We start from the raw sequence: 13,070 nt of genomic DNA on the forward strand, positions 1-13,070 counted from the left end.
GAAACACCACGCTCACAGGCCTCACTGCCAGGCAGAGAACAAGGCTCCCATATCCTCAGATCACAGGAAACACCCATACAAATACTGAAATGTCACAGTATTTCCCAAGCATCTGTTATGTAGAACTGTGTGAAACTCTCTATACAGTCTTGTTGAACAAAATTAACATGGACTTTAGCTATTTAGAGATTATAGAAATGGTTGAACATTCTGTGATACTCTACAAATCAAGGATAGTTGAGGTGATATCAAAGTCACTGAAAAGGCAACACACCACCAGATTCCAGGTTTCACCTTCCAAAAGTCTCATTCTATTTTCATCCTTTAAAATGTAGCCTCTAAGTGCAGCAAAAAATCAGAGTGGTAAGAATAACTGACATAGAAATCCCTCTTCAACAGTGGTTTGGACTGGGAGGAAAAGAAAGTTAGCAGAGACTGGCAAGCAACATAGGCTGAAAGACAAGTAATAGCTTAGAAAAAACCAAGAAGAGAAATGTGAGGAGGACAAAACAAAATCCTGAAAGCTGAGAGGAAGGGAGGAAATAGCAAACAGACAGAAAGAAAGAGGGAAGAACTGAGCAAGGGAAGATATGAAAAAAGACAGAGAAAATTTTGTTTTTTCTGTAACTGAGTTGTAATCACTACATGTTGATGTACCTTCAGAAATCAGGAGCAACAGGCAAACATTTTTTAAATACAAAACAATAAAATGAAGACAGAAAAGACACCAGACTTGTGTGGCTCTCAAGTTCAGAGTGTCTTTCACAATTGCCTCAGCAAAACACCACTGGAGCTCCCTGGCTTATACCTGAGATTCTCAGCTAACTTATTCTTCTCTCGTTCAGACCTTCCATCTTCTCATCTCAGCATAGCTAGTTGCCAGTTAGCCAGCAGCAATAAAAAAACCAACTCATTTTCCATCACCAGCCCCCCCCCCCCAAAAAAAAAATCCATTTTATTATCTTCTTTTATGCCAGCCTATCAACAAGGAGTTTTTCCTCTGCCCCACGCGCTGTAAAAGAGTTTTATAGAGAAAGCTGCCTGTGATCCCCCAGCAGCTGATGAGAGGCTGGACTGAGGCTTTAAATAAACAGGGTGGTTTCAGCCATACTGCCTGCCTTCCACCTCAGCAGCCAGACCCCAAACTGCTTCTCAGGTCTGTCTGATAGCATAGATGCCTGCTGCTGAACAACTCTGTCAGGGACAGCTGAGGGACGCGGGGGATGTGCTCGAGATGCACTACAACCCCACAAGAGGCCCCAGCAGCTCTCAAGACAGCGTGCAGACAAATACGGGAGTATCCCACACAGGTCAGTTCAACAAAGCAATCAAGATCCTTAGGTGATGGGAACACACTTTTTATAGATTTCTTTTTTTTTTTTTTCCCCCCAGAGAGATTTCTGTGCTTTACCCAAAAGCTCTGAAGCCCAGCAGAGGCACTCTGATATGTAACAGCCACTTCTGCAACAAAGACAAAATGAGCAGCTTGTTCTTTCCAGCCGGAGCTGCGAGTTTCATATTTCAGCTCCTCCTTCACATTCCAGGCCTGCCCAGGCTCCTCTCCAAAGATTTCGAAAATGGAGCCTCTCACAACTACTTATCCTCTGAAATATTCAGTGCCCAAAGCCAGGGTCTTTGTTGTCTTTCTGTCAATGGTTTTGTGTACCGCCATTCTCTGCCTGCTGCAACTCAGATTTTTTAAACCTAAAATCAAAGATTTTTATTCTTTCGAGGTCAAGGATTCACGAGGAAGGATCGTTTCCTTGGAGAAGTACAGAGGGAAAGTAAGTTACAACTTCATTATGTCTTTGTTTTCAATCTTTACTGAAAAACAGGTGTCCATTTGTAGGTGAACAGAAAGTTTGGTTATGGGAATTTTCAGCAGAGATTTGTGCTAAATTCCTGTTCTTCAAACAGTAAGCTGGAGAGAAATTTATCTAGGCCTGCTCCAGGAATTAAGTATTAGAGCTAATGAATCACAAAAAATGTTTTTTCATATTCTTTATTATAAATCAATATAGCCTAACAACACAATTGGTGCATTTTAATATTAGTTAAGAGTGGTAGCATGTTGTGTTGAATTCTGGAAGTTGATCTAGTAAATATGGTTTTAGTGCCTGTTGTAAATACCTGCTTTTTTACATGCTTATATTTAAACAAAACTGTAAGTTGAAGCTTATCCATTTATTGGATTTTTAAAACAGGTTGTCTGAAAGTAAATATCTTAAGCTGCTATCATCCTTAGCTGTTAAATGAAATTACGAACAGACGGATTAAATTTGGCGTTCTGGAAGGAATGATTGTGGTAGTAGCTGATGCCATTTTAAGACCTAATTGTAATCTCTATGCCATCTCTAGGGTTTTTTTCTTAATATTATAACTTTATTTCTCTGAAGGCAACTTTGGTTGTAAACGTGGCCAGTTACTGCCAACACACAGACAAAAACTACATCGCACTGCAGGAACTACACAGAGAATTTGGCCCCTCCCACTTCACTGTGCTGGCTTTTCCCTGCAATCAGTTCGGAGAATCAGAGCCTAGTTCAAGCCAGGAAATAGAATCTTTTGCCAAAGGAAACTATGGAGTAACCTTCCCTGTTTTCCACAAAATCAAGATCCTAGGATCAGAAGCAGAGCCTGCCTTTAAATTTCTAATAGGTAACTGTTTTCTTTTATATATCAAGCTGCCTTTAACCATGGTATTCTCCCTAAATTCCAGTCTGAGTCTCTTTGTCAGGAAACATCGTATTCTTCATAGTCTATGGAGAGAAACAGGCACTCAGCACACACTTCATCTTGTTTCGGTGTGGATATCAAAAATATGGCCAGAGGACCTGCACCCTGAAAGCATCAGTTTCTTCTCACTGATGATAAAAATAGCCTACTGTGGCCAACCCAGCTAGAAACTTCCATTTTGTGGATGTATAAACTTGAGTGCAAAGACTCCGACCTGCCAAATCCCATTTCAAATTATGTGACTTTTGTTGAAAAGCAACTTTTCTTATGGACAAAAATGTAACTATGGGAAGTCGTAAAATTACTGGATTATTTTACATTAACACAAGCAGATGAGAAGATTCCTTTTTTAGCAGAGTCAAATGTCTACCTTTATGTAAACTGTATTGTCTGGATTATATATACTGTAGTTATATATAATCACTGATTTGCTTTAATTTGCCTTATGACCTTCAGGGCCCAGCTTGCAAAACCCACTTGTACAAATACTCCTGTTAAAGTAAGCATTTACTGACTTACTGCCTCATACTCTCAGAAGAAAAATGAAATTCTCTTCAGTTGACCCAAAGACTTCTGTCCTGGTTTCAGCTGGGGTAGAGTTAACTGTCTTCCTAGTAGCTGGTACAGTGCTATGTTTTGAGTTCAGTATGAGAAGAATGTTGATAACACTGATGTTCTCAGTTGTTGCTAAGTAGTGTTTAGACTAAAGTCAAGGATTTTTCAGCTTCTCATGCCCAGCCAGCAAGAAAGCTGGAGGGGCACAAGAAGTTGGCACAGGACACAGCCAGGGCACCTGAACCAAACTGGCCAACGGCGTATTCCATGCCATGGGACATCCCATCTAGTTTAGGAACTGGGAAGTGGGGGCAGGGAATCACCACTCAGGGACTAGCTGGGTGTTGGTCGGCGGGTGGTGAGCAATTGCACTGCGCATCATTTGTACATTCCAATCCTTTTATTACTACTGTTGTCATTTTATTAGTGTTATCATTATCATTATTAGTTTCTTCTTTTCCGTTCTATTAAACCGTTCTTATCACAACCCATGAGTTTTACTTCTTTTCCCGATTTTATCCCCCATCCTGCTGGATTGGGGGGGAGTGAGTGAGCGGCTGCGTGGTGCTTGGTTGCTGGCTGGGGTTAAACCACAACAACCTCAGAGACCCAAAACCAATTTGAAAAGCCTCTCTGAATTTTCCTGAGCGTTGGCCAGGTCTTTGATGCATACTAAACACTGATATATGAAAGAAAGGATAATTAAAACACGACCCTTCTCTATCACATCGTTTTAACTAGAAAATAAGGAGTTTTCTTCTAGTTCTTCTGTCAGAAAGATATTTTCCTCTAAACCTTGAGACTCTCCAAGGACAAAGCCTGAGTCAAGAAACTACCTCTGCCTCCTCTAGGAGCCACATAGGTTCCTGATACTCCCTTGATCTCAGAAATTATCTTGCTAGATATTCATGATAGCAAAGGTACCTGTAAGGTTTTGCCTCATGGGATGAAAGGAGCTGAATTAAGCCATCACCGGTATGACTTCCTGCTCCCATTTCACTTCCCCTAAACTGACATAAGACTGGGGATTCACCAAATGAGTATGCAGCCCTCATATCCTCCTCCATAGGAAGCAGAGCGTAGTAAAAGTAGGAACTCTTAAACAGTTTCACAAGAAGGGGAGAGCATCATTCACTTCCCACTTTTCAGATCATTAACACCAAGCAGTAAATCCATGCCCAGACTACTAGCAAAGAACAAGGTGGGACTGCTTCAACATAAATAGTTGAAGAATCACTGCAGGGTAATGAAACAATTACAAGTCTAAGTGACTAAAATGATCTGATAACATTCTTACAGATTCTTCAAAGAAAGAGCCTCGATGGAATTTCTGGAAGTACCTTGTCAGCCCTGAGGGTAAAGTTGTAAAATTCTGGAGACCTGAAGAGCCCATAGAAAGTATCAAGCCAGAAGTAGCATCATTAATCAGGCAGATTATCATGAAAAAAAGAGAAGACCTCTGAAAAAGCCATTCATGCTGTGAATCCATGCAATAGCATAGGTACACAGCCTTACTACATTCCTGGGAAATGCTGCTAGAAGCTAAAACATCAGTGATTTTACTTCTCTTTGGTGTTAGTATTTTCAGCTATACTATGTCTACTAATGTTGGATTGGCTCCTGCAACAGCCTTGAGAACCACTGAGGTTACTGAGAATGGCAAGGCAGTAACTTGCAGGGATGGACCTTCATTTGCCTAAGTTTCTGAATGTTTCTTTAAATTGCTGACAATAGTTAATTACAATTGTCACCAGAAGAGAGATAGGTCAAAAGAAGAGGATTTGTTGATAAATTACTCAGTATTTGCACAGAAGAGTTTTGTTTCCCATCTACCAGTAACAAATAAATTTTGATATTCCATTAACACGTAATTGCCCTAACTGAGTCATGGGGCCCAGAGGCATCATAGCAGGGTTTTTAGAGACAAATGTAACTGAAGATAAGAGCTTTGCAATATCTTGTCAAGATTACTGAATTGTGAAGCTGTCAACTTAGTTGTAAAAAACTGTACATAGAAAATAAAATTATTAAAAGAAAAAATTGGAAACATTTCCTTGCCTGCTTTGTATTTTGATAAATTTTACATTTCACCTTTACAGCAGCACCTTTAACCTCTTTAGCCTTCTCCATACATTTGCACTGCAGTGCAGTGCCTCGGCTGTGAGCTCATCTGCTGGATGCCCCGTCTTCTGACCCGGATGAAGGCAGGGCCTGTGTTAATATACATAGTTGCTTACAGTAGGATTCAAGGGGCAACAAAAATCAACAGCCTGGCACTCGAACAGACATCTTTCTGAGACAGTCCAAGACAGTGCTCCCCAGCTATCTACCTTGCATCTCTGGAATAAAACAACAGTCTTCCAGCAGAGATAGAAAAAGGGGATGAAGGTTCACCCCTCAAGCCCCACTCTTCTCACCTTGCAATCTCCCCAGTCCTGCATGTAACAGCAAACCCATTTCCAGTTCTGTTCCACTGTTCTATTTCAAGCTGCCAAGTGTTTTGATTTATCTGTTTGATGAAGGGAGATAGTAAATTGGAATAAGGAACTTCATTCCAGCTGTCCAAGTCTTAAAGGAAGGCAGAGAGAATAGAAACAAGAGAAACCAGTGTCTCAGAAGAGTTTTCTATATGAAAAAGGAATTGGTAATGGTAGCATTAGTGCTGTTCTCTTATAAGACTAACAGTGACTGAAAATAGCTGAAGTGCTTCAAAACATTTTCCAGTGAAGATAGCCACTAACTGTATTAAAAAGGTAAGAAATTCAACAGCAATTAAAAAAAAATATTTTTTTTCATTCAACTGTGGAATTCATTGAGAATCTCACAGAAAACGACTGAAGGATAAGGACATAAAAACATTTTAAGAGATTGAGTAATTATACTGATGTGGAGGATTAAAGTCACACTCAATGACAACCATCATTTTGGAAGGGAAGTCAAACCTTGTGCATGACAACTTTAGCCACTTTGACTTTCAGAGATCAGTTAAGGCCTATGTAAGGGTCTAGTTAGTATAAATGTGCCTACTGTTGGTGGTTTAGACCAGCTTCTGAGCTATGTGCCATTAGCCCACAAGATTCCACATCCAATCGTCAAGACAGTTCCTGTTCTTATGCTGAGGTCCTGTGTTTTACTCCAGTCTCCTCATGCATGCACAATTCCAGCCTTGGGGACATATAGCGGAGCATGTGAGGTGATTTCTGTCACATGTCCCTGCTGTTTTGATGGATTAGGGAGGGAATTGAGGTATGAATCCTCTCCCCTCACTGGGAGCAGTGTAGATTCCACGGAACTAAGTGGCAGGACACAATGTTTTTCACATAAATGGTGGATCATATCTTTACTTGAAATGTACATGACTAAAACATGCATGTCCTTTCATGCACACTGCTATAGCTCCCTGCTTTTTGTATCACTGAATAAAAAAGGTTAGGTATAAAGACATGTTAGGTGCTGTCAGGGGAACACCTGAAAAAAATCTGATTTAGTCCTGGTATCGCCTGAGAGTTACTCAGCGTATGGGAAATTTCATCCCACGTTCTTTAAATACCCTAAGAAAGATAAACAGTGCAGTATGACTTTCTAGTGTGGAAGTTATCAGGAGGGAAGGGAGTGTGAACACCTTGCTTGTGATTCACTCACTAAAGCTCATTTTTTGTTTTTCACAGGATACACTGTAATCTTAAATAACTCAGTGCCAGCATTAAGATCAAGTATCTTTCCTGGTATTCAGAAATAGCATGGGATATTAGCAAATGAGTGGACAGAATTATTTAACTCACTGCTTCCTGAATTACTACAGATTCATAGAAAAAGAAGGTTTTGCCTGAGGAAACAGTCATTAATTTCTTATTTCATCATTTGGTCAGAATCCACCACAACCATCTTCTGCAGAAATTTGAATATAAGTACCATTCAGTCCTGAATCTACACAGAGTTTAAGTTTTTCAAAGTTTACTGTTAATTAACATTCCTCCAAAAACTCAGTATGTTTGTATTACTTGTTCTTCATGAGACATAACAGCTCTTTCAATGTAATATTTAGGGCGGATCATTGGTAAACTGATCACTTCTTTCATGAAGCCAAGCTACCAGTTATCCAGGGTGAGAATAAAGCATCTTTAACTGCCAAATCTACACAGGCTTGGAAAGGCGAATAAATAAAATGAAAGTCAGAACACTGTTACACAAGCACACATTTATCTATAGTCAAAAGCCAACAAGTAATATGAATGCATGTTTGTATAAATATCCCCTTACAGTTTATGTATGATATAGCATATGAAAAAATACTAAACTACAGATGCTATAAACAGATTAAAACCTATTTATTGGATTCTTAAATAATGTCACCAATTTAAGATAAAACTGCCCTCTTAAGAAGGTTAACACACTTCAGTCCACAAGTGTTGAAAGTTTCTTCGACTCCATTTGAGCACAACGTATTGCATCCTTCATCTGAACAATTCATTTAATCCTATCTCATACTTCCCTCACTCCTTAGGTCTGACATATCCTCATTATCTCCAACAGATACCATTTAATTGTCAGCTCCTCTTTCCAAAAAATTGCCTGGGAGCGCAAATATTCTAAACCCATTTCAGTCACCAGGTGGACATGTCTCTGTTAACCCAATTATTATCAGAAAATACTTGTTTGCTGAGCCCCACATTAATGCTCCAAGTAAACATTTAGTGGTGTAAGAGAAATACATTCACATAGGCCCAAACCTGAAACTCTTAATACTTACATGATTTAGTGAATTCTTTAGAAACCAGTTGGATTAGCTGTGTAAGTGTGTCAAATACAGTTACGCTTATTTTTGTACCTTACATTCACTCAGTTTGCATAACATAGCACAGCTCCTTTCAGTCAGGGGAACTAGGCAGGCATTGGGCCCCATACCAGCTGAGGATCCGGTGAGAGACTTATAACAACAGTGTTTATATTCTTGTCTCAACAGTGATGTGCTAATGTGGCAGTGTAGTCAGTTGCTGCTGTATGAAGAACAGCTAACTAACAATGCACTGCCTAATCAGCACACACAGTACTAGGATCACCCTGATTCTGCAGACCATCACAAACATTGATGCTGTTTCTCTTCCTAGGAGACCTTCACTTTGCAAGGCACATATAGCGGCACCCTGATAAAGTACGTAATAACAAAGAGTTTCTTTTGCATTTGTAAGTGCCTGAAGTGCCAGGATCAGGACAGAGGTAACACTCGGTTGCCTGTGGCAGTGTTTGATAGAAGCTTGCAATGTAACATGAATCAAAACAATCAGTGTGTTTCCAGCCTTTATTCTTCTGAAGTGTAATACTATGTCCTATTCAAATTGTGTCTCCTGGTTGGTGAGACTATGTGCAGTTGTTTTAATGTATTGCTGTTCACAAATTAAGTTATTGTGAAAAGCAAGGGGAGAAGAAAAACTCTAAAGTTGACTTCTCTTTTTTTTATAGAATGGAAAGGTAATTACTTTTCAGATACAGCATTTGGGCAGTTAATGAAAGTGATTTTAAGCCTTTCCAGCATGTAATTACTCAGTGAAAAAAAACCAAACACCACCCCCCCCAAAAAAAACCCACCAACTTGCATTTGCCAAATATCATTATAAAAAAATCTAAAATAAAACTTTTAAAATTCACAAAGTTTTTAACTGTGCTTCTTTTGCTTTAAGAAAAATTCCAGAGCTTAAAATTGTTTGATATGTTTGAATTATTTACTTGTTTCAGGTATTTATAGACTTCCTGTTACCTTGGTATCTAAAAGCAGCTGAAAACCAGAGTCTAAATCAACCAAAAAATCTCACAATTCTTTGGATAACAGTGGGTAACGGAAATATAAGATACCCCTGTAATACCAAAAATGAGCCTGACAGTCAAAAAAAGCAATAATCGGGTGGACCCAAAAGATTGCTTATACAAAAGTAGTAGCTCTCCCTTTTGATGATCAAGGTACGTGAAACAGGATAGCAACTGCATGTTAGCTGATGTCAGAATTTCAACCAGCTAACATACACTGCCATCCCATCACACACAGATGCACCACCTGCATTCCTGGAGATCAGAACCCTAGCACTTTTCAAAGGAACCGCCTTTAAACAGCGATGAGCTGGCCCTGCAGCAGGTGACAGTGTAGTAGTGACTGCTACATTCAGATACAGCAGTCACCTAGCAGTACACTGCCTACCAGACACAGAGTCCATGCAGAGCAAGATGTTTCATGAAATTACACGCCTGGAAACACCTCTTATTTTCCACCTAAATTCAGCTGGTTTGAAGATCATGTTTCAAATATGTATCTACACAAGTTCAGTCGGTAAATACTGTGATGAAATAAATGGCACAGATTCATTTCTGATTCAGCAAGACCTGAATTAAAGTAATAGTATAGAACCTATGTGGAGTATGACTAGAATCAGATCCCAGACTGTCCAAAAGGAACTAGACTAGCTTCATGCCTTAGTTGTACGAGCACCAGTATAGTACGTTATCTCCACATTACTACCACACTCCAATTAGTACCATACACACTTACTTCAATCCTTTTCTCGCTTGGGCATCTGTTTATGGTCACTATTGGAACCTGGCCCTTAGTCTAGATAAGCCCAGAGTCTAACTCAGTATAGTCAATTTTAGGTTATTTTGAAGTTAGAATTATCATTGGTTACTCCATAGTGCAACTTAATGTTAGGTAATGAGCCACACTGTACCTCCATTTACAGCCATGTAGTGGAGGATGCATACAGATCCCAAGATTCAAGCTTACGGATTTAGGCTGGATGGAGGTAAAATTTTACCTACAACATCCATTTTGATGGAAAGCCCTTTGAGTCATGCTGGAAAGCAGCCACCGAGTTAGACACCTTGTATAAAAGTCAATGATCACCAAGTTTGAAGCCTTCCCTTTGCTTCTTAAAAACTGCTCATAAATCACTTAAATGAAATCCCAACACAAAACAAACATTAAAACATTTACTTGCCTGGGTGCTGCTGTTAGCAGCCACAGAAAAGCATTAGCTAATTGACGTCTGCTTGTTCCACAGCAAGAGGAGGCCAACTGAGTCTTCCACGATGCTTTCAAATGAAACAATACGGAGTGCAGCTAGCAGCTGTTGACACATCACAGACAACAGCCAGCTAACATGCACTGCCAGACTGTTACATTCTGTTGAGTTTTGGCCATTAGTTCCCCCTCACTGCCACCCCCCCGCAAAGTTTCTTCTCCTAATGCCCAGTCATTGCTCACTTTAACAACACGGCTTTTCCCATGGGGTCACTTAACATAAAATATTTATGTTGAAGCAACATTCTCAGCATGCTGGTGGCTACATTTCTGTACTGTCATTGTATCTAAGGGTACACTGATCAACTCCTGCTTCAGTATTTTCAGTATGGTCGATTCCTTTTACACCTTCACCTCCCACTCCACCAGTCTGCGTACTGCAGTCTCACCAGGTTTTGTGATCTATGTCAACTTCTTAAGGCACAAGCTGCCTGTATTTTGCCTCTTGCTTACTGTCAAGCATATTGTTGGAGATTAATAGGTTTTCCGCCTATGTTGCTATTGTATATGCAAGTTCTTTGTTGTCCCTTTTATCTCTACCACCTTCTAAATGTGGACAAGTCAACTTGCAGTACCAACAAAAACACAGCTCTGTAAATCCATACAACCCCTTCCGTCAGGTCAAGTAGATTTTGCTTTTAAATAGCAAGCAGTCCCTCTAGTGCCAAAGGAGAGAAGCCCAGAGATGCCACTTTACCGTAACTTGTGTTTTTCTGACATTTCAGATGCTACAGTTAAGAAAGTGTGATAAAGATTAATGGGAAAGAGGGGAAAAAAATGTTGGTTTTTTTCAAAATCACTTATTTTCGACAGTTTCCTCCTCTCCCTCCCCCAGAACTGTAAAGAGGGGAACTCTTCCGTGCAGTGCACGCAGAGGAGCGTGAATGTCTGTGCCGGCCCTTACCTTAGCCGCTGTCTGTAGGCTTTGCTCTCTGCTCCACTTCAGGTCTCCTCTCGACACTTTCTCCTTGAAAGAAACACAGAGGCACAACACTTACTCACTTAACAAACCCGCGGCTCGCAGTTCCCTCACCCGGATTCGCCTGCTGCTCGCAAGGCTTCGCTGGGACCCACGGCCCCCGGGACAAGGCAGAGCCGCCGGCCGGCCGGCCGGGCGGGGAAGGCGGCTGCCAGGCCGGCTCCTCGGCCCCGACCCTGCCCAAAGCACCGACAGCCCCCACATCCATCCCCGCAGGGCACCGTTACCCGGAGCGAATCCTCCGCCCTCCTGCCCGTCCTCCGGGTGGGTTCTTCTGCTTCCCACTCCATCTCCGCCGGGGCTGACCGAACCCGCCGCCGCCGCCTCGAGGCGAGGTGGCCCGATCTCGAGGCGGGTCCCTGCGGGCGAGGCGGCCCACACGGGAGCAAACGGACGGGCCGGGCAGGTGCGTGGAAGGCAGCCTGCACCGCACGGCAGCCTACGGGGAAGGCAACTTATAGCCCAGCCAGCCCTCGGGACGCCGGTTCCCGCTGCCCGGGAGGCGGTGCCAGCACACACACCCCCCCCCCCCCCCGCCCGCCGCCGCCGCACACCCCGCACCGCTCCCCGGCGGCCGCCGGCGCCTTTTAAGCAGCCCGCAGGCGCGGCCGGCGAGGCGGGAGTCCGCGGGGGGCGACGAGGCTCGGCCCTGGCCCGGCCCGGCCCGGCCCGGCCCGCCGGCGGGACGCAGCGCGCCCGGGCTGCGCGGCGGCGCCAAGGAGCGGCGGCGGCGGCGGCAAAGGAGCGCGGCGCGGCGGGTCCCGCAGCCCCGGCGGGGGGGGGAGCGGGGAGCGGCAGCGGCCGGTGCCAAACGGCCCTGGCTCGCCCCCGGGGACGGGCAGGCCGCGAGGCCGTCACCCCGGGCGGCCGCTCTCTTGCCCCCGCCGGGGCCGGCGGGTCACCTCCGCCGGGCCCTGTCCCGTGGGGCTGCCCCCGTGAGGGGGGGCACAGGGAGGGGTGTCCGTGGCTCCCAGCTAAGCCTTGCAAGCAGCAAGCGAATTTAGGGTGGAGGAAGGGGTCTCGGGGCGCCGCCGCCTCGGCCCCTGCCTAGGGAGCGGGGCGGGGGCAAGTTCGGCACTCTCCGCTCGCAAAATCCCTCGCGTGGGTTCGTTGCCGCTGTGAGGAGCCGGGCACAACCGCGCGGCAGCGGCCAAGGTCTGGGGGAGCAACGCCACCGCGCTGAGGCGTCGGGCCTGGCTGTCCGAAGCGGAGAGCTGGAGCAGAGACCTAACGCGGCTGCGGCACCCACCGCAGCCTGTGGGCGCCTGTCCTCCGGCTAAGGTCCCCAAAACCACAAGTGAGCGAAACCGGATTGCCACCGTAAACCAGGACTCGCAGGAATAACCGGCAATCGTCTGCTTTAACATGACAGGCGAAGGCAGGGGCTGTGGGGGGAAAGCGTGAAGAACCGTTTCACCCCAGCAGATGAGTTGCTTACGCACGTGTCTGACGGAGGGCAGATGGCAGGGGGATGGCGCATGCCCTTAGGTACTCACTTCACCTGAGAAAACTTGAGCGCAGATTTGGTAGGAAAAAAGTCAAACATTTTTGTTGGAAGATAGGGTTTAGTTGAACCCAAAGAGATAGGAAGGGAAAAGAAGAGTTACTGCTACATAGACCTTCCGTGTTGTTTTCAAAAGAAGTTCAGAACCATCCTTTTTCAGCTCTTGTTACAGTTTCAAAATTTGGTATGATGCCGCTTGGGTTTTCAAGTGACAGAAGCTGAGAGACACA

At 43.8% G+C, this 13,070-nt stretch overlaps 2 protein-coding genes across 3 annotated transcripts in view; one reads left to right on the forward strand and one right to left on the reverse strand.

The window, feature by feature from the left end:
- Positions 1-11,626, reverse strand: part of CDC20B (cell division cycle 20B) — a 35,036-nt gene extending 23,410 nt beyond the window's left edge. The window contains exons 1-2 of the mRNA XM_075019981.1: positions 11,564-11,626; positions 11,262-11,324 (exon numbers count right to left, since the gene is read on the reverse strand). Coding sequence (XP_074876082.1) covers positions 11,262-11,324; positions 11,564-11,626 — 126 coding nt within the window. The remainder of the gene's footprint in view (positions 1-11,261; positions 11,325-11,563) is intronic.
- GPX8 (glutathione peroxidase 8 (putative)) lies at positions 1,343-5,334 on the forward strand. Of its 2 annotated transcripts, XM_075021857.1 has the most exons (3): positions 1,415-1,784; positions 2,397-2,658; positions 4,591-5,334. In XM_075021857.1, exons 1-3 carry the CDS (start codon positions 1,578-1,580, stop codon positions 4,752-4,754), a joined length of 633 nt encoding a protein of 210 aa, XP_074877958.1. In that variant the 5' UTR covers positions 1,415-1,577; the 3' UTR covers positions 4,755-5,334. The 2 variants fall into 2 exon arrangements, with proteins under 2 accessions (XP_074877959.1, XP_074877958.1); XM_075021858.1 differs by lacking the exon at positions 2,397-2,658 and having other exon boundaries at positions 1,343-1,784.
- Positions 11,627-13,070: the final 1,444 nt, after the last annotated feature.

The sequence above is a fragment of the Buteo buteo genome, chromosome Z (assembly GCF_964188355.1).
Source record: "Buteo buteo chromosome Z, bButBut1.hap1.1, whole genome shotgun sequence".
Taxonomy (NCBI): Eukaryota; Metazoa; Chordata; class Aves; order Accipitriformes; family Accipitridae; genus Buteo; species Buteo buteo.